Raw genomic sequence first — 21,184 nt, 5'->3', positions numbered from 1 at the left:
ACCAGTTTTTTTTTAAAGACACTGTTGTGGGAACATGCAGACTCTTGTTCTCTTTCAAGATCTTTATTATTTATGTATTTATTAATGCATGTATTTATTTACTAGAAATATTACAGCTTTTGCCATACGAAACTTAGTTAGAAACCTACCTTTGTCCATTCCCTGTAATTGACCTCATCCTATATTCCGTAAACTTTTTAGTTAATAATAATAATAATCATCATCATCATAATAATAATAATAATAAACACAATGTAGGCTACAATGTATTACATGTGAGATACTAGATATCAGTCTGTTATTCATTAAAGTGTTATAAGGGTCCAAGGGGACAAGAGTGCAGTCTTTGACCCATATGGTCAGTGTGTTCATGTGTATAGTATACTTTACCATATTTTACCATGCTACACAGCATTACACCTTATTATATTTGAAGATGTGGTAGACTGTACTTCACCACCATATTATTACCATGATTTTGCCATGTTTTAACATGCCACAGAACACTACACTTTACTGTGTTTTTACCACAGTACACCACACTAACCTTTACTCTTGCAGGGGACAAAAGTGTCCCGTTTTGCCCATGGTCCTGTGTGAAATTTGTTGTTCTAATGACAGTCGTTTGTTTTTCACAGTGTGTTGTTTTATCTGAGAATCCCAGAACTTAGATTTGATATAATAATAACAATAATAATACTACTTCATACTCTCATTAACATATCTGCTATTATACTACAGATACTAACCGATATACTTTTACACACTATTCCTGATGCACACCACTCCTAACCTAAATTAGACTACTACTGTACTTCGATTACAAATTATCACTGATATTAACCTGCTTACTACCATACAATTATACATATCCAGTAATATAGCATGAAAATAGTACTGCAGATAATATATCTTCAGGTACTTTACATTCTAGTTACTCTTTTTTATTTATAAAAAAATGACATATACACATATATAAATATAGTTATCATTATTTTCCAACATAAATGTAATAAACCAAAAAAGCTTATTAAAGCCCAGTGTTAACTCAGTATTTTGCAGAGTCTTAAACCCCCCCCCCCCCCCGCCGCAGTCCACTAGTGTGTCTGTCTGTATATCTGTTTGTGTTTGTGTGTCATAGGTTATAGGGTCATAGGTCACCCTTTACAGCACCGCTCTGTAAAGACTAGGAAAAGCTTCTTTCTGATCCCTGGTTATTATTATTATGAATTATAAGTATTATTCAGCTGGTGGTGGTGTGTTGTGTTGTGTTCAGTGCACTACACTACAGTCTGATGCACTGCTCTACACTATATCTTCTTCCCAGTCAATATCAAGGGAAGAATTAAGGTGTGACCTCTGACCCCTGCTCTATATTGTTAAGGAAGAACAACAGTAATGATTGCCAACCCTGAGCATCCTCCACTCGTACAGTGTCTCTGAGCCCCGATGACCGCTCTGGTAAACCACGCCTGTGTAAACCACGCCCCTTCCCTGGCAATGGTTAACCACACACTCTCCTCTGTTCCATCTCCAACTCCCTTACCACTATCACAAACCATGCCACTCATAAACATTGCCCCTCCCCTCGACCAATCCCTCTACAGAGATTAATCACACCCTTTCCATTGCTGTAAAACCCCATACTCCCAATTACATGAACATCAAACCCCACCTATTTGTTTCAACACCCCCCACCCTTGAGTCTCTAGGCCAATCCCTGGGCATTTGCACTATGTGGCTCCTCCCCCCAACACCATCTCCAGTCTGTATCAAGTGCTCAGCTCTGCCCCTCACCACACTGATATAAAAAAGCTCGCTGGCGCAGCAGGTCCCAGAACAGCATGCTGAGTACAGTGTGGGGGCCCAGCCGCAAGAAGGCTGGGCCCAGGCCCTTGTATAGGCCCAGTGGCCCCTCTGCCCTGCACACCCGTGCAAAGCAGTCCAGGAAACCGCGGTAAATACGACCCTGAGAGAGAGGGAAGGAAGAGGGACAGAGGGAGAAGAGGTGAGAGTCAGAGAGCAGCTGTAATAGTATGTAAAAGTAAGTAGGTTAGTTAGTAGCTGTAGTATAATAGCAGATATAGTCATACATGATAGTATGTAAGTTAGTATAAGTATATATACAATTATTATTATTATAAATACATATTATTAATATTATTATTATAACTGCTCATACACCCCCAGGATTAATTAAACTGTTTCAGCATCATAACTCCTTTCTAATATGCAAATACAAGCCCAATAATGAGAAGACAGACAAGTGTGGTGCAGGACAGCCAAAAAGTGTCATAACGCCATCAAAAAACTTCTTGCGGACCGCTTGGTGTTGCAGTCAGTTTTGTTGCTGTTTTTTCTCATGAGTAAAGTCAAACAGGTCAGTCGGGTTTGGAGTAGTGATGCTTCAGTGACAATGCAGTCATAGTATAATAGCAGGTAGGTTAGTGTCTGTGCTTATGTGTAAGTCAGCACTGTATACGTATATGTACCTCAGCAGCAGTGATACACAAAATGTAGTTTAGTAATAGTAGTGTATGTAGGTCAGTCATTTGTGCTGATGACCTGAGAGCACAAGCTCAGCTCAATAACCTGTGTAAGATGCTACTCAGTCAGACCAGTGGTGTTGTGGTAATATAATAAGTGGGCAAACTATATGGGCCAAAGATAAGGACGCACTGTCCCCAACGACACAGCCCTGTCCCCAACCATATAGCCCTGTCCCCAATGACACACTACTGCCCTTTCTGACACTTTTTAATGACTGAATGACTGATACACTACCAGATAATACATCCTCACTGCTGATTGACTATGAAACATAATATTTACTTCTGATTGGCTATAGAAAATATGACATCACAAGAGTGTTTCTGAATGTTCTGCCACTGTTTTCAATTTTTCTTGTTTTTGTGATCAATTATAAATACATTATTATTGATCATATCAGTTAAAAAAGCAAGTACTAGGTATCAAGATGAATCAGTGTATGACGTTTGGTATGTGTAGCTCAAAAACTGTGGGAGGAGTTAGAGATTGTCCAAATCATAATATAAGCTTTATTATTAATAGCAGTACTAGTTGTAGTAATGAATAATACTGATATCATGTAAAAATGAAGTTTACAGAATATAGGATAAGGATAACTATAGGGAATGGACAAAGGTATATGCCAGTATGTTTCTAACAACGTTTCATATGTCAAAACAGTAATAATAATAACAATAATAATCATGAAAGAGAACAAGACTCTGCCTGTTGTCACATGCAAACAAACAGCCTGGCTCACCCTGCCCAGCTCATCCACTGGCTGGTTGTACAGTCGCGTGCTGATGACATCAAAGGGCGTCATGGCTATTGCCACAGCAACACTGCTGATCATAGCTGCAGTCAGGGCAACCAACCAGCTGTCCGGAATGAACCACTGTGGAGGAGACGGGGGGTGTAACACTGTTTTCATTTGAAAATGACTCTATCTGTAGTCAATATATTTACATTACAGAATGCTTTAATAGACACACTGCACACCTGGAGTATACAGACTGTACACACCGCACACCTGGAGTAAACAGACTGTACACACCACACACCTGGAGTATACAGACTGTATGTACACACTGCACACCTGGTGCCTTACCTGGTGGCAGGTGACCCAGTCCTTGGCAGCACTGAAGGTGGCGAGCTGGGCAGCTGAGCCCACCATGACCCGGGGCACGGCGCCACTCACGCCCCGCCACAAGGCCAGTACCCCCCCACTGCGGTATATACTGCCCAGAGCACTGGACACTCCCTGAGAAAGAGAGAGATGGTGGGGGTGGGATAGGGAGAATGAGAGGAAGAGGTAAAGAGAAGGGGAGAGGGAGAGGGAGGAGAAGGAGAAGACAATTAAAAAACGGTGAAACATTAAACAGTAATTGGATACTTAAAAATTATAATCCCTCTCCTTCTCTCCCTCCCTCTGCCACCCTCACCTGGTGGTTGTGCTGGTGTCCCACGACGATGGCCGCTACACTCTGAGCCTGCAGGTGAGTCTTTACCTGGAAGACACAGCACTGCGTTACACACCTGTACACAACAACACCGAGCACACAGACACAGGCAGGGAAAGAGTGAGAGGGAAGGATGGGGGAAAGAGGATGAGAGAGACAGGGTTCCTATGATGTTAAAGCATTTGAACTCCCCCCCCCGATTGTACTATGAATGACTGTGCAGTTCTTCAGTGTGTAAGGTAACACTGCTCAACCCGCCCACTGCACACTACATACACTTTTTTAAAAATAGACAGAGACACATGTCCCCAACTTCACCCCCCTATCCCATTCCTAGGGGCACTGGGACTGTCAGTGTATCAGCCAGTCAGCCAGTCCATCAGTGTGTCAGTCATTCAGTGTATGCTGTACTATACTGTGCTGTACTATGCTGTGGCATTATGTTGCGCTGTTGTTGCTGTGTATCACGGCTCACTCACCAGGTAGGCAGGACTGGCCACAAAGGCACCTAAGGCCCCGGCCACAGCGCCTGCCAGCAGGCTTCCCCCCTGTAGCCCAGTCAGGCCTGCAGCCTGGGCGTAGGAGTAGCAGCCCAGCCTGACGCCGTTCATCACTCCCTGGTACAGCAGGCCAGCTGTCAGCCCCTTCTGCAGCCCCAGGAGGCCGTCAGCCCGTGCCACGGCCCCGATCGCCTGCAGCACGCCACGATACTGCCGAGGGTACGAGCCCCGAGCGCGCAGCTCCCCCTGCAGCTGCAGCCGTGTCTTTACCACCTCTAGGGGGTTGGTGAACAGGCAGGCCCCACAGCACGCCCCCGCGCCTAGGACGAAGTCCAGGGGGGGCCACAGCGCTTGGGGACGAGATGGGGGGGGGGGGGAGGTAGGGGGCATCAGTTCAGGATCTGCAGAGTATTTGACCAGTGCTCCCATCTCTGAACTGCCTTCCATCTCTTTCTCTTGCTCTCTCTCTATCTTTCTGTCTCTCTCTTTCTCTATATCTCTCTCCCCTTCTCTCTCGCTGCTCAGCACAAGCTCAGCTCAGTGAAATCCAGTCAGCCCGGTCCAGCCCAGTAGCATCCCAGTCTCCAAATGTACAGCTTCCTGCTGTCCTCAGGGTGGTCCAGTCCAGTCCAATGAAGCACCATCCAGTGTACCTGAGGTCCAGTTCAAGTAAGTTCCAGTTCGGCCCAGATCAGCTACCAGTATTCTATACTCCAGTTAAGCTCCAGTCCAGCCCAGTCCACCTCCTCCCATCATTGAGATGTTTTGATAGAGAGAGACTGGGATCAATGAACCGGGGGAGGGGAGAGACAGACAGAGTTCTGTAGTTCAAAGTAAACTTTCCTCGGATTTCAAAGCTGCTGTGTGAGTCTCTCTCTCTCTCTCTCTCAGTGACAGCACTGCCTGCTCCACTGGCTCCCCTGTCCCCTCTCTCTCTCTACCCAACAGAGACTCCTCTGTGTTAGAAAACAAAAATATAAACAAAAACAAGAACAGACCAGCTGTAGTAGCTACTGTGCTTCTGTGCTGTTTTTTATTTCTCACTCTATCTCTATCCCTATCCTTTCTCTGTCTCTCTCACTCTCTCCCTCCCTCGCTCCGGTCAGACAGCATGTGAACAGCAGCACGAATCCACAGCCGGGGAAGCCACGCCCACCAAAGAACAACACCCCTCCCCACACCCCGGCTCTCAACCAATCAGGTGTGTCCCACTAATACCACTCCCCCCCCTTCCCTTAGAGTATGTATTATCTGCAGAGACTGGGCTCTGGGTGAAAGGTCAAAGGTGTTTGTGTCTATGTAAGTGTGTGATTGTGTGTGTATGTGTCTGTGTGAGTTTTTCAAGTGTGTTTTTCTGTCTGTGTGTGTGCGAGTGTGAGTTTGTGTCTGTATGAGTGTGCAAGTTTGTGTCCGAGTCTGTCTGTGTGTATCTGTCATAGGAACTGAATGAGCAGCATTCCTGTGTGCGTGGTAAAGCACATCTTTGCACGCAAACACACACACCCTAGCACACTCACATGCATGTGCACATACCCTCTCACTCATGTTCACACTCACACACACACACACTTGCACTTATAATGGGATGAGGTGTTGTGGTATTTATTTATTGAGTGTTGGGTGCGTGACATTATTATTGTACACATTATATTTTTGTGGAGTTGCAGATTCTTGTGATTTTAGTGGGGTTTGGGGATTTTATTTTCTGTATAGTAGTAGTGGAGGGATGGGATGTGGAGGGTGAGAGCGAGAGCTGCACAGCTCCCCCGGCTGGACATGCAGGGACACTGCAGTAGCTCTGCAACCACCTGCTGACAGACTCCTGCAGGGCTGGCCTGGAGTGTCAGGGCTCCATACACCCTGTGTTACGCCATATAGACCAGTGGTTCCTCTACCCTGCTGTTTTTTGTTCCAACCAAGCTCTAAATTACTTAATTGAACCTTAATTATTGTTATTATTTATTTTAAACAGTAGGGCTTTTCAGTATAAACTTGTATAAGGAACTTATTAAGGAGCTAACTTTTATCAGTTACACAATTTAAGAAGTCAAATGGAAGCAAATTATTACTATTTTATTGGTAAAAGTATTTTACATTTCAAAAATAAAAACATTCATTCAAATTGTAATACTCATGATTATTATTTTTTTTAATCAATTCTTAAAATCTTAGTGATTAACGTAAAATAAATACTGAACTTCAATAAACATGTGCTTAAACAAAACAAACGTGATTAAAGTAAAATGTTACCAACAAAAGAGTCAAATACATTGAAAATAACTGAAAATTCACCGGACAAATAAAAAAACAATTAAAATGATAAAATAAAAAACAAACCAAAACGGTCCGATGCATTTAAAATTAATTCCAAACGGTCAATGTATTTGACAAAAAAAAATAGAACAAAACTAACCAAAAAAAAACAAACAACTAGTGCTTTAAAAACAACTAAATCTTTAAAAACAGTTAAAATTCATTTTTAAAAGTCATTTTAAAAAACAATCATTCATAAAAGGGTTAAAAGATCTTGGACTCGGGCTCCAGCGGGGGGGATGACCGTCCCCGGAGGTGGGTCCCATCATGGGATCCTGAACTCCCCCAGATCTTGTATCTGCCAGTTCTTAAAGGCTTCCTCCTTGCCCCTCTGATGGACCTCCAGATTGACATAGTCCCTTATAAGTACCATGCCATAAAACTGGATGTTCTTGACCACGTAGGCCAGCCCCTGCGCCTTTATCAGCCGCACAACATCCGGGACCCCCCTGCCTCCATCCAGGGTACCCTTCACCATTTGCACTCTTTTCAGCCTCTCCATTTTGCTCCCCCAGACAAACCGAAATATAATTCTGGTCACTAGTTTTGCGACGACCTTGTCTGGGGGGAAGATCATTCCTACATAGAGGAGTATCGGGAAGAGGATGACCTCTACGACCAGCACCTTACCGGCCATCGTCAAGGTCCTTGTGCTCCAGCCGTGGATCTTTCTTTGGACTTTAGATAAAGCCTCCTCCCAGCTCCGGGTGCCCGTGTTGGTCCCGTCGATCGTGATCCCCAGAACCTTGATGGACGGCTTCACAGGGAACACGGTCGGTGGGCCCCGGCCGACAGGCCATGCTCTGGAGAGGTAGACCTCGCTCTTGGCCCTATTGACAGCGGCCCCCATCGCCCTGCAGAAGCCGTCCAGCAGTTCCTCAACCCTGGCCAGGGACGGCGCGTCCGTGCAGACCACGGCCACATCGTCCATATAGGCCAGGGCTTTCAGTTGCTCTCCGCCGGAACCCGGGAGATGGAAACCTGTCTCCCGGACGTCCCGGCGGATCACCTGCATGAACGGCTCGCAAATTATTAGTTAAATTAAAGGTTAAATTAAGTAATTAAGAGCACAGTTGGAACAAAACCCATCAGGGTAGGGGGTTCTCCCTCCAGGACCAGGTTTGGAAACCACTACTCCAGACACAGAGAATGTGCGTTCGGTTGCAGTGCTGTAGGTATGTATTCATATTCTCAGATTTTAAAATAGATCAAAACACTTAGTCAGGCTTGATTAGTATTAGTAGTCATAACTGATATTAAAAAACAAAACGATTTACATAATTACATAAAAATTTACATAATAAAATGTCAATGTCAAACTGAAAAATATAATCTGCAAATTGTTCTAAATTAATTACAAATACAAAACAGAAAATAATTAAATGCATAAATGATCATCCCCTATATTTGGTAGAGACACCTTTGGCAACAATTACAGCCATTAGTCTATGTGGATAAGTCTCTACCAGCTTTGCACATCTGGACACTCTTCTTCTTTGCACAATTGCTCAAGCTCCATCAAGTTGGATGGGGACCTTTGGTGAACAGCAATTTTCAACTTTTTCCACATATTCTCAATTGGGTTGAGGTCCGGGCTTTGACTGGGCCACTCCAGGACATTGACCTTTTTGTTTTTTTGCCACTGCAGTGTGGCTTTGGCTGTATGTTTGGGGTCATTGCCCTGCTGGAAGATTAATCTTCTCCCAAGTCCCAGGTCTCTTGCAGACTTCAGCATGATTTTTTCCAGGATTTATCTGTACTTTGCTGCATCCATCTTGCCCTCTATCTGTACAAGGTTTCCAGGCCTGACCTAGAGAGTCATCCCCATAGCATGATGCTGCCACCACCATGCTTCACGATAGGGATGGTGTTCTCAGGATGGTGTGCAGTGTTAGCGTTGAGACCAAAAATTTCTGTTTTGGTCTCATCAGACCATAGAAGCTTCCTCCACTTGCCTTTGGGCATGTGTTTTTCAACAATGGCTTTAGTTTTGCCACTCTCCCATAAAGGGCACTTTTGTGAAGCACCCGGGCTATCTACACAGTGTCTCCCAGCTCAGCTGTGGAAGACTAACTCTTTTAGAGTTGCCATAGGCCTCTTGGTGGCCTCCCTGACTAGTGCCCTTCTCACCCAGATACTCAGTTTTTGATGATGGCCTGATCTATGCAGATTCAGTTGTGCTATATTCTCTCCATTTCTTAATACAGGACTTTACTGTGCTCTGGGGGATATTCAATGCCTTGGAAATGTTCTTATATCCTATTCCTGATTGGTGCTTTTGAAGAACCATATTCCGGATTTGCTTTGAATGTTCCTTTGTCTTCATGATGTAGTTTTTTTCAGGAATTGTACTAACCAACTGTGGGACCTCCCAGACAGGTGTATTTAACCTGAAATCATGTGACACACCTTCATTGTACAGAGGTGGACTCCATTCAATACTTAGGCATTCAAGTATTTTCTGTTTTGTATTTGTAATTAATTTAGAACAATTTGCAGATTATATTTTTCACTTTGACAATATGGATGGTGTTGATCAGTGGCAAAAACTCCTGATTAAATCCATTCAGATTTCACAATGAAATGTGTGGGGTGAATACTTTTGAGAGCCACTGTACGTATGGGACACATAGCACACTTATTTTAGGCTAAAACAGTTAATACTATTTATTGTTAATATATTAACATTTAATCTAATACAGCCCAACTGAAAAGTTATTGAATATACAATTGATAGAGAAAATAAACAATGTATATAAATTCATCCCCCAACTTGTCGTTCCACCATTACGTCTGCAACATTGGACTGAGCAGGAGTGTGGGATGGGCCCCAGAGCTTCATTATGCAGACAGCACACTTAACCATTTACTGTCTCCTACAAATTTTCACGGTGGGTTCACAAATGTACTTACGTCGCCGGTCTAGGAACCAGTTATGACTGAGGTGACAGTGATTGGAAAAAATAACGAGGTGCTGGGTTAAAATCTCAGAACAGTAAATAACCCATCAAATGTACACATAACCCAATGATTGGGTTAAAATTATAACCCTGCAGAGAGGCTGACAAACACACACGACTCTCCAAAACAATTATGTTCTGTACACACTGCATATCTGTAGTATAGACGGCACAGAACACCAGCTCACACAAAAAACAGTTTTAACAGGTTTAATTTTTTTTCATTTTTATTTATTTTCCAAAATCTCACCTTCCTCTCCACCCATCCCTCCCCAACAACCCCCCCTCATTAATACCGCCTCCCCCTACCCCCAAACCCCCTCCCCATATCAATCATCCCCAGGAAAGATCAAAGCTGTGTCAATAAGGACACTGTCACACACTCACACTCGCACACACACACAGCAGTCGCACACACGCATACACACACACGGCGCTGTAAACAATGCACTGCTGAAGTGTTTCTCCTTGAAAAAACGAAACCAAAAAACAAATTGGTCTCTCTCTCCTCTGCACTCCCTCTCCTGCCTCCCCTTCTCTAGTACTCGGAGTCCAGAAAAAGAGTGACAGAGAGAGAGAAAGAGACAAGCTTCCCTTGGCACCCTGTCCTCATCCCTTCTTTTCCACCAGGCCCCTTTTCTCTTTTCTGAAGGACAGGGGTGGGGGGGGGAGGAAGAGAGTGAGGAGTCATCCAACCTTTTCTCTTCCTCCTCTCCACCATCTTTGACCCTCTGGTCTCCTCTCCTCTCGATGGGGGTTTGTGGGTGTGCAGGGTGTGGGGGGGGGGGGTGGAGGAAGCTTGAAAGCGTCACCAGCGTTTCAGTTCATTTTTCATAGTTTTAAAAATGTCTGTTTAAATTCACTCCATTTTATTTAAGGTATGCTTAAAAGGGCAAAAGGGTGGGAGGGGGGATCAGTAAACCACAATATAGGTCTTCCATTCAAACCCTCCCCTTCCCCCTGCTTCTCTCTCTCTCTCTCTCCCCATCTCTCTCTCCATGTGTGTAGTGAGGCAGTGAGTGTGCCTCGGTCAAGTCTGCCTGTCCATCTCGTCCTTCCTCTCCCTCCCTCCAGGCCTCTTGGCGCTATTATCTCTTGGCGCGGACGAAGTACAAGGCGTTGGTCTTGGGGTAGTACTTCACATTCTGCTTCTTGTCCATCAGGCCGCCAAAGATGATGAGCTCGCCCCGGCCCTGGACCACTGTGTGCAGGCTGGTCTCAGGGGGGCCCACCACTGCTGCCCCCCCGCCACCTCCTCCGCCTCCTGCCACCGAGGAGCTGCCCCCTCCTCCGCTGAACACCTTCCAGCTCACCATGCAGGCCTGCTTGGCGTGAGAAATGTCCAGGATGTACATCTGCATGGGCTTGCAATTGAGGCTCTGGTACAGCGGCTTGCCCACATTCAGGGACTGGGGCGGGTGGTGGCCCAGGCGCCGTGCAATAGCCGGGAGAGAGTGCCCGTCAGCGGTGGAGGAGGCCGACGAGGAGGAGCCAGAGGCGGCCGCAGGGGGAGGCGGGGCGGCTGGGAGAGGTGGGCTCAGAGCCGTGGCCACACCCCCGCCTTGAGAAAAAGAGGAGGTGGAAGAGGAGGAGGAGAGCGCTTTGACAGCCTCCAGGCCTCGCCGCAGAGCCCCGGGAGACACGGCGCCAGGGGGGGTGCGCACGGCGGGGGCGAGGAGCGGCGGGGGGGGCGTGTGCAGACCGTTGCTGTGCTCGGGGGCTGGGGAGTCCGGGGGGGGCGGCGGCTTGGGGTCCCAACCATAGTCCAGGGCCCGCAAGTGGGAGTGGGGGTGGGCGTGCAGGGGGTCCCCAGCGGGTGTCCCAGGGGAGCTGGCCTGGGCAGGGCTGCCCCCGGTGGAGGAGGAGGAGCCATTGAGGACGGGGGGGCTGTCGGCTCCACGCGAGGGGGAGGGACTGCCCTCCCGCGCACTCCCCGCCCTTGGGCCGCGTGGCCGCAGTGTGCCCCAGCGCCCATTCACGCAGGGTGCCTCCTCGCCCCCCCGGACCGGAGACTGGGGCCGCTCCCGGGGCTCGGGAGCCAGGGAGGGGGGGGTGGCACTGATGGGGGAGGGGCGCGAGTTGACGCTGGGGCTGAGGGGGGCGCGGCCGCTGGGGGCCTGACTGAACACCACCACACACTGACCCACCTGAGAGAGAGAGAGAGAGAGAGAGGAGAGAGAGAGAGAGAGAGAGGTACAGTGTTACTCTGGAAAATGTGCATTCACCCGATTCCAAATCTAATTTCTGAATATAATTAAAAAACATAAAGAGTGAGAAGGGGGGGGGGGGTCAGGGTGTGAGTGAGCAAGACTGAGGGAGAGAAAGAGAGAGGGAAAGGGGCAGGGAGAGATTGGGAGAGGCAAGGTGCGGCTTGTACCCGGCAGGCGGGGTGACACCACAGCTCCGGGGCGCCGTGCTCCTCGTTCTCCACACGTAACTGCTGCCACGTCCAGGGGGGGGGGCCCATGTGCAGCAGCCATGCATCCTTTAGCAGCTGGGAGCAGAAGAGAGAGATAGTGAGAGTGAGAGTGAGCAACACACACACACCGTAGTTAGTCCCCCCAGAGATCTGCAGAACTTTCTTAAATTCTGCCATTTAAAAAGAATGTAAAAACAATTAAAAAGCATGAGACAATGATGGCTGCTTAAACTTGTATACAGTTTCCATATCTTAATGGAAATGTCTTAATTTGTCATGACAAATCAATATGAAAATCAAATAAAATAAATCTGATTTTAAAATGCATACAATTACATGCACTATAAATGCATAAAACATGCATTACTTTTAGATGGCATTACTGTAAATGAATAACTAAATTGTCTATTTAAAAAAAGTAATTTGTAAATCAAATTCAATATCTATTATAGACTATTGTGACTGCAAATAAATAAAAACATAAGCTACAGTTTAAATCTTTCTCTGATACATGTATTGTGAACATTATGTTTGAAAATGCCAGTGTAACTTTAACATCCTTTCATTAGACTGAGACGTAAGGCTTTACACAGCGATGCTTGGAATCTGAAATACTCGTAACAGACTGATCATGATTGAGCTAAGTTAGGATACAAAACACTCCGTTTGCATTTTAACACATTAAAGTTGATAGCTTTGCGTGTGTGTGTGTGTGTGTGTGTGTGTGTGTACGTGTGTACACGCACGCGTATGCAGGGCACGTTATCTACCTCTCTCTCCAGAAGCTACCGTTTTATGTATGGTTGTTGTCAAAGTCCTCTGGAATTTTCAAATGAGTTCAGGCTGTGAGGGACCAGTGCCAGAGGACTTTCTGATTTGATTTGAGATGATCATCAGTTGTTGATTTCCTTGTGTGGTCAACGACTTTGTTACAGACAGTACAATATAACTTGCCACCATCCTCATGAAGATCTGTGTGCTCCCTGCCCTCTGTTTAGCTGATACATTTCCAACTTTACTTTTTGATCTAATGCTATTATTTGGTCTAAAAAAATATCTAAATTTTAAACCTGCTTCTATCGTGTTGGCAAAGTTAAACTAATTTAGTTTTGTCCCTTCTATGACAGTAATAGCAGATCAAACAATACAAAAATACACGATGGAGATTGTTGACAAAAGGTGGTTACAAGTGAATGAAATGCAAAATATATTGTACCACCTTTTTTCTTCTTTTTCTTTTTTTTTTTTACATTTTCCCTGCCCATCATTCAAAAAGTAGCTTATTCTGCAGAATTCTGCACAAGGAAGAGAATTCTGCGGAAAAAGGCAAATTCTGGAGGGACTACAGTGCGATGCAGACCCCTATACACACACAGTACACTCTGATACACTCACTGCATTCGGGCCTCCACAGCCTCCCAGGATCAGCAGTGTCTCCTCATCGATCACAATCTGTGGGAGAGAGGGGGGGAAAGTGTTATACAGCTAAACTATGATAATTTGTGTGCGCTTGTGGGTGGGTGGGTGTGGCCTGGGGTCTTTGAGGTAATCCCACTCTCCTCACCTGAGACTGGCCTCCACGGGGATGGGGGGAGGGGCCAGCAATGGGTGGCTTGGACCACGACCACTGCTCCAGGTCCAGAACCCAGACCTCATTACTCCTGAGAAAGAGAGGGAGAGAGGGGGGTTGTTGAGTTAAGGTCGAACGAGGGCCAGGGTGGCAGCTTGCACTAGGGCAGGACAGTGGTGAGGGTTGAGGCTGAGAGGGGGGAGCGTAGCGTTTGGGGTCAGAGGTCACTCACATCTGCCGTGACCCCAGTGACCCCCCGAACACGACCATCCTGCCGCCAATCACAGAGGAAGAGTGTCCTGCCATTGGGGGGGGACCATGCGTCGTAACAATACAGTTCCACCTGCGGGGGGAAGGGGAGGGGTAAAGAGCGAGAGAGAGAAGGAGGGATGATGAAGAAGAGTGAATATCTCAATCCAATTTAAGGTGCTTTATTGGCATGACTTACAAATTCACAGTGTTGCCAAAGCACTTAAAACATTACATACAGATATGGAAATATAATATTTCACAGACAAGGTTTTATAAAAATAAAAAGGACAAAACTATTAAATTACAATATAAATGGAAAATCTTAATGATCAATTAATATATATATATATACACACACATGCATATACCTAAACATACACTACCGTTCAAAAGTTTGTGGTCACTTAGAAATGTCCTTGTTTTCGAAAGAAAAGCACATTTTTGTCCATTAAAATAACATCAAATTGATCAGAAATACAGTGAAGACATTGTTAATGTTCTAAATGACTACTGTAGCTGGAAACGGCTGATTTGTAATGGAATATCTACATAGGCGTACAGAGGCCCATTATCAGCAACCATCAGTCCTGTGTTCCAATGGCACGTTGTGTTTGCTAATCCAAGTTTATCATTTTAAAAGGCTAATTGATCATTAGAAAACCCTTTTGCAACTATGAGCACAGATGAAAACTATAGTGCTGATTAAAGAAACAATAAAACTGGCCTTCTTTAGACTAGTTGAGTATCTGGAGCATCAGCAATTGTGGGTTCGATTACAGGCTCAAAATGGCCAGAAACAAATAACTTTCTTCTGAAACTTGTTCTTGTTCTGAGAAATGAAAGCTATTCAATGTGAGAAACTGCCAAGAAACTGATCTCATACAGCGCTGTGTACTCCTCCCTTCACAGAACAGCGCAGACTGGCTCTAACCAGAATAGAAAGAGGAGTGGGAAGCCCCGGTGCACAACTGAGCAAGAGGACAAGTGTCTAGTTTGAGAAACAGACGCCTCACAGGTCCTCAACTGGCAGCTTCATTACATAGTACCCGTAAAACACCAGTCTCAACGTCAACAGTGAAGAGGCAACTCCAGGATGTTGGCCTTCTAGGCAGGGTTGCAAAGAAAAAGCCATATCTCAGACTGGCCAATAAAAAGAAAAGATTAAGATGGGCAAAAGAACACAGACACTGGACAGAGGAAGACTGGAAAAAAGTGTTATGGACAGACGAATCTAAGTTGTTTGGATCACAAAGAAGAACATTCGTGAGACACAGACCAAATGAAAAGATGCTGGAGGAGTTATGATGCCATCTGTCAAGCATGGTGGAGGCAATGTGATGGTCTGGGGGTGCTTTGGTGGTGGTGAAGTGGGAGATTTGTACAGGGTAAAAGGGATCCTGAAGAAGGAAGGCTTTCACTCCATTTTGCAACGTCATGCCGTACCCTGTGGACGGCGCTTGATTGGAGCCAATTTCCTCCTACAGCAGGACAATGACCCAAAGCACAGCTCCAAACTATGCGAGAACTATTTAGGGAAGAAGCAGTCAGCTGGTATTCTGTCTACAATGGAGTGGCCAGCACAGTCACCGGATCTCAACCCTATTGAGCTGCTGTGGGAGCAGCTTGACTGTATGGTACATAAGAAATGCCCATCAAGCCAATCCAACTTGTGGGAGGTGCTTCAGGAAGCATGGGGTGAAATCTCTTCAGATTACCTCAACAAACTGACAGCTAAATAGATCAGAATAATACAGTGTCTACAATCAGCACCTCTCCTCCCAGGCTGTGCAGAGGGTCACAGTGCACCCTCAGGCTGTGGCAGGCAGCTACTTACTGTAGGCTCCTTAGGAGGATTGCCAGATTTTCTGTGTGTTTTGCATTTTCACAAATATTGGATGGGTATTTATTATTTTATAAAATATTTGCCTAGTTTGGAAAGTCATAGAGCAGTTTTACACAGCGCATAACATAGAAACACCACCGACACTGCATTCCACGAGTGCAGCCTGACGGAGTGTGTATAACCCCCCCCACAACCGTACCAGTTCTTGGAGGGGGAGTAGGTATGGATCTCGTCGAAGAACCGCTCAGGCTGGTGCAGGGGGTACGGGCTGGGTCGAGTCCAGCCCCCAAACAGCACCAGCAGGTCCCTGTACACCACCAGGGTCGCGCCCGCCTTCGGGGAGGGGTATGAGCCTGGGAGGAGGAAGAGAGAGTAATGGCGGGGGGGTTACATTGAATTAATAACAAGCACTTTAGTGTGTATAACAGCGTATGTAGCAGTGTGTGGGCAACAGTGCATCTCAATGTGTAGTCTGTGTAGAATGTGTAGTATGTAGTTTCTGTAGTGCGCGCAGTGTGCATACCTGAGGCCAGTGGGCGGATCCACTCCTTGCTGTTGAGGTCGAGTCTCCAGAGGTCATTGAAAGCAGCGTTACAGCTGCTCTGAGTGCAGCCCCCGAACACATACATGGACTGGTTACTGTCATAGTAACACGCACCTGCAACACAACACAAGACACATGAACACACACGCAGACAGAGAAAAACATGCCAATAAAGCAAATTTGAACGAGAGGGAGACGCCGAGTCAGAGAGAGGTGGCTGACATACTGTGGGAGAAGCGCTGTGTGATGGGGGTGCCGGGGTAGGGGTACGTCCGGCTCTCCCACTGGATATTGCCCTCCTGCACCGCCCTCAGGAAACCATGGTAACACTGATGAGCCACACCTAGAGAGAGAGAGAGAGAGAGGTGTGTGCAGTGTATAGTATATGCAGTGTGTATACAGTCTATAAGGTGTGTGCACTGTAGTGTATACAATGTATGCACAGCGCCCCCTACCCTTGATGAGGCGGTACCACTGCTTGCAGACAAGGGCGGCGGTCTTGTGCTCCTGGTAGGGTGACAGGAAGGACAGGATATACTCCAGCACCTCCTCCGGCAGCTCGCCCATGGCCCTCTCCACCACGTGGGGGTGCGGTCTACCCCTGTCTCTCTCTGTGCCCTGTTCCCCCTCTGTCTCGCCGTCTCCCTCGGCCACTCCCTCTGCTTCCGTCTCGGCCTCCACCCCGTGCGCCGGCTCCTCGTCCTGCTCCATGCTGCCCCCCCCCGCCCCCATCACCATGCCAACTGCCGTCCCCTCCTCTGTGTCCATGGCAACAAAACTGTCATCTTCACTGTCAGATGAGGCAGCCATGGCAGCTGCTGCAAAAGGTGAGAGAGAAAAAAGAAAGGAGGGAGGGAGGGAATGGTAGGGGCAAAAGGAGAGATGGACAGAACAGAGGGAGATGGTGACAGAGGGGGTGTGAAGGAAAGAGGCAGGTGAGGGGGAAGAGAGAGAGAGACAGATAAATAACATTAGTTTCATGCAAACTAACAGTAGAACTACAATCATGACAAAATGTGAGTTAGTGTTTTGTCATTGCTACAGACTGTAGTGCTGTAGTGTTAAAAATTAACTGAAATAAACTAGGAGGGAGACGGTGCAACACTGAAACACTTCCCCGTTCACTTCCTCTCAGGTCTGAGAAGCATTATCAGATATTAATTAATGTATATATTTGAAGCATAGAAAAGTCTAGATACACACCCAGTAGAAGTAATATAATCCTAGTGTGCAATGCAAGTGATGCTCAGAGTGCTGCAACAGCAGTAACTGTGACTGAATTATTGACTGAGGGCAGGAGCGGGAGGGAGAGGTGTAGAAGGAGGAAGAGAGAAAGCGAGGGGTAAGGGGGGGAAGAGGGGTTATGATGGGGAGGTTGTGAGGGAGAGGGAGGAAAGGAGAGATACCACAGAAGAAGGGAGGGAGATGGGGAAGACGGTGGGAGAGAGAAGGTGGGGCGAGGACATAAAGGAATGACAGTACAAACAGGAGGGGTAAGGAAAGGTTGGATTAGAGACAAGAAACTAAACATCTGCAACAAACCAGACCAATTTAGGAAGGGAAGGGAAGGAGGGAGGGAGAGGGGGATGACACAGCATGGAGGTGGTGTGGGAGAGAAGCCAGGACAGGCAGTGTCACATTGGTGTGGCTGTTTTGTTGTTGATGTGGCTATTTTGTTGTTGATGTGGCTATTTTGACTGATTCTGAAAAGGAGGGGTGCCACAACAGCTGCACAAGGTTAGGAAAATGCAACCAAAAAAGATATCATGACTCCACTCCTCCCTGGCGCTGTGTTTCAGCTGATCAATACAGTTTTGTCTCAGGGAGAGGAAACTGGAGCCTGTCCGGTCTGAGAGGCTGCCCTGCTCTGTGGATTCTGCCAGATCATTTAAACACAGAACACCCTCCTGCTTCACTGAATATCTGTATCTGAAGGAGACAGCTTTGGACTTAAATTCAGTATTAGTATTAACAATAATATCAATGATAATAATAATGCTTTACATTTTTGTTTAGTTAGACAACAAAACTTTTTGCCACCAGGCTACAGAGTGCTTGGTTGGGTTTCTTGCCACCCTACCACGAATGCCAGATTTGTTTAGTGTTTCGGATATTTTCCCATACCCAGTCTTAACAATAAAAGCCCGTAGCTCTTGCAAAGTTGCCATTGGCCTCCTGATAGCCTCTGTGATCAGTCTCCTTCTTGCTTGGTCATCCAATTTGGAGGGACAGCCTTATCTAGGCAGGGTCTTGCTGCTGCCATACACCTTCCACTTTTAAATAATCGTCTTGACTGTGCTCCCATCCCCTGACCTGTGCCGTTCAACAATTTTGTCTGGGAAGTCTTTTGAAAGCTTCTTGGTGCTCATGGTTAAGTGTATGTTTAGAAATGCACTACCCAGCAGAGGGAACCTAAAGGAACTGATGAATGTATCCTTAAACATGTGAATCACTACAATTTAACACAGGAGGAGGCTGGTTAACTTGGTGTGTGATTTTGAAGACGACTGGGTACACCTGAGATCATTTAGTAATTTAGGATTGCTTCAAGAGGGATGAATATACATAATTATATACTGGGTGTCCTGCAGCGCTATCCAGCGTGACCCACCTGGCCAAAAATCGATGCCGCCTGGCTAAACAACTGTGTGAATGGCCCAAAATAAACCAAACAACAACAACAACCAGACTGTGGGAAACCCTGATTTATATTTTAATTCCAGGCTACAATGCAACGAAAGGTGAACATTTTGAAATAGGATGTAGACCTTCTATACGCACTATATGTACAGCCTCAGTGTGCCCTGGGCCAGCGGTGGCAAGTCGATACTGGCTGGACCACAGGTGACATCAAACGAGGTGACTAAGAGGTAAAGGTGAACTGTAGGCCAGGTCCAAACGTCCGTCTGTCAGTGTGTCCATCTTTCAAAACATCAATTTATGAAAGTGTCTGTCTGTCAGTGTCTTAACTTCTGCCTCTCTCAGCCGTCCATAAACTGAACTAGAGTATAAAAAGTAGAGCACACTGCCTCACCACAGTACAGTGCAGCTCTTGATAGTACACTACAATACACACACAGAACAGTATAGTACAGTACGTGACAGCAGAGGGCAGCTACATTATAAACACTGAACTTCAGTACAGTGAAGAAAAGGAAAGCTACCATACTAACACTAATACTAACAGGCGACTGTTGATGGTGAAATCGTGCAGCTACTCCCTGATAAAAAGGGCAGTTTTCAAATGCAGCTATGCCGCTGAGCCCGCTTGTTAGAAGGTACCAACGTGTATTCTTAAAATGCCAACATCTGCAGGATATTTCCCCATCTCTCTGAAAATCAACCACATTAATATCACGTGTACGAGCTGATCAGCCATAATATTAACAATAATACCAATACTAGTACAGCGCTCCGTTTAAAATCACCACTTAACAGAGACGGAGGGGAAACGCCTGGGGGGCAGATGATTAAATCAGGTTTTTTAGCTTATTCTCCGGTCGAACAATGATGAGCGACAGATGTCTATTAAAGTCGTATTGGCCCGACCGAACTCCACATATGATTAGTGTGTGTGTTTGCAGGGTTATAATTAACAAAGACGACATTTTCCAAATACCACAGCACAGCCATTCGTCATAATATTTATATTATTATTAATACTAACGGTTAGTGATTGGGAACAATACCAATACCTTCTACAATACCGACTCGTTATGTGTTTCTGATATGAAAACTGCACTGTGTGATCCGAGCCTAAATGGTATAGAAATAAATAAACGGGAAAGAAACGGTCTGGCAAACCTCTCTGTCTCTCTTGTTCCCACTTTCTCCCTACACTGTTCCCATATAACCCCGCCGTTGAGGTTCGGCCTTGCAGAGAGAGAGAGAGAGAGAGAGAGAGAGAGAGAGAGGGGAAGGGAAGGGAAGGGAAGGGAAGGGAAGGGGAGGAGGTGGGGTATGAATCTGTGTACCCACCACCCCCCAAAAAAAGTAACAGCCAAACACTCCCAGCGCCTCGCTTACCTACTCTCCGGGGCCCGGCTCGGCGCTCTGCCCGCTGCTCACTGCCCGCTCCCCGGCCGCCCGGCGAGTCCCTTGCCGCCTGCGATGCGTCTAGACCGGGGGCTCCGTTTCTGTGGAGCGCCGTCTCGCCGCCCCGGCTCCTCCACGACCCCCCGACGCAGCAGCGGGGCCAAGAGCAATTCGTGATGCCGGCTATAATGGATTTTTGTGGGGGGGTAGGCTGTGGAGTAAGAGTGATCGCCCGGTAGCCCCACTCTGCTGAATCCCCTCTTTCTCTCTCTCTCTCTCTCTCTCTGTCGCTCCTCAGTGCCCGCAGCGGCTCTCGCTCCCCTCGCGCGCCATCTTCCTCCTCAGCACCATCACCATTCCGCACGGGCGGGGGCGCGCACGCCTCGGACACGTACGCGGTCACGGGGAAGCGGGGGGCGAGCCCGCCGAGGGACAGGGTGGCGTGGACGCGCACAGGCGACTGTTTGATTATGCGCTCCTGAATTATGTCAGCACTCTCATATATTTAAGCAATAGTGCTGCGTTCTACCTTCCTGCGCCTTAAGCCTGTGGCTATGCCATAGAGTCGGGTTAATGGAAACTGCTCTAGTGTGAACTGCCCAGTTTAACGGTGTCTATTTATTTATGAATGTTACTGCTTTTTCTAATCTATAGCAATGATCTGGACTCTGGGATAGTTAGCAAACTTGTCAGATTTGCAAATGATACACCAATAGGTAGCCCAGCAGATATAATCTCAGAAGCAAAGGTTATTCAAAG

At 46.6% G+C, this 21,184-nt stretch overlaps 2 protein-coding genes across 4 annotated transcripts; both read right to left on the bottom strand.

The window, feature by feature from the left end:
* Positions 1 to 952: 952 nt before the first annotated feature.
* Positions 953 to 5,690, bottom strand: slc25a34 (solute carrier family 25 member 34). Its single transcript, XM_066690932.1, has 5 exons — positions 4,469 to 5,690; positions 3,972 to 4,037; positions 3,638 to 3,790; positions 3,290 to 3,424; positions 953 to 1,969 (listed from the first exon to the last, which is right to left on the bottom strand). Exons 1-5 carry the CDS (start codon positions 4,934 to 4,936, stop codon positions 1,781 to 1,783), a joined length of 1,011 nt encoding a protein of 336 aa, XP_066547029.1. The 5' UTR covers positions 4,937 to 5,690; the 3' UTR covers positions 953 to 1,780.
* A 4,281-nt stretch (positions 5,691 to 9,971) lies between these two features.
* Positions 9,972 to 20,808, bottom strand: fbxo42 (F-box protein 42). Of its 3 annotated transcripts, XM_066690791.1 has the most exons (11): positions 20,417 to 20,808; positions 17,594 to 17,677; positions 16,846 to 17,208; positions 16,617 to 16,733; positions 16,370 to 16,504; positions 16,046 to 16,199; positions 13,984 to 14,094; positions 13,746 to 13,842; positions 13,577 to 13,633; positions 12,140 to 12,256; positions 9,972 to 11,909 (listed from the first exon to the last, which is right to left on the bottom strand). In XM_066690791.1, exons 3-11 carry the CDS (start codon positions 17,198 to 17,200, stop codon positions 10,851 to 10,853), a joined length of 2,202 nt encoding a protein of 733 aa, XP_066546888.1. In that variant the 5' UTR covers positions 17,201 to 17,208; positions 17,594 to 17,677; positions 20,417 to 20,808; the 3' UTR covers positions 9,972 to 10,850. The 3 variants fall into 3 exon arrangements, with proteins under 3 accessions (XP_066546888.1, XP_066546887.1, XP_066546889.1); XM_066690790.1 differs by lacking the exon at positions 17,594 to 17,677; XM_066690792.1 differs by lacking the exon at positions 17,594 to 17,677 and having other exon boundaries at positions 16,846 to 17,205.
* Positions 20,809 to 21,184: the final 376 nt, after the last annotated feature.

This window comes from Amia ocellicauda, chromosome 18 (genome assembly GCF_036373705.1).
Source record: "Amia ocellicauda isolate fAmiCal2 chromosome 18, fAmiCal2.hap1, whole genome shotgun sequence".
Lineage (NCBI taxonomy): Eukaryota > Metazoa > Chordata > Actinopteri > Amiiformes > Amiidae > Amia > Amia ocellicauda.
This window is presented reverse-complemented; position numbering and strand designations above follow the sequence as displayed.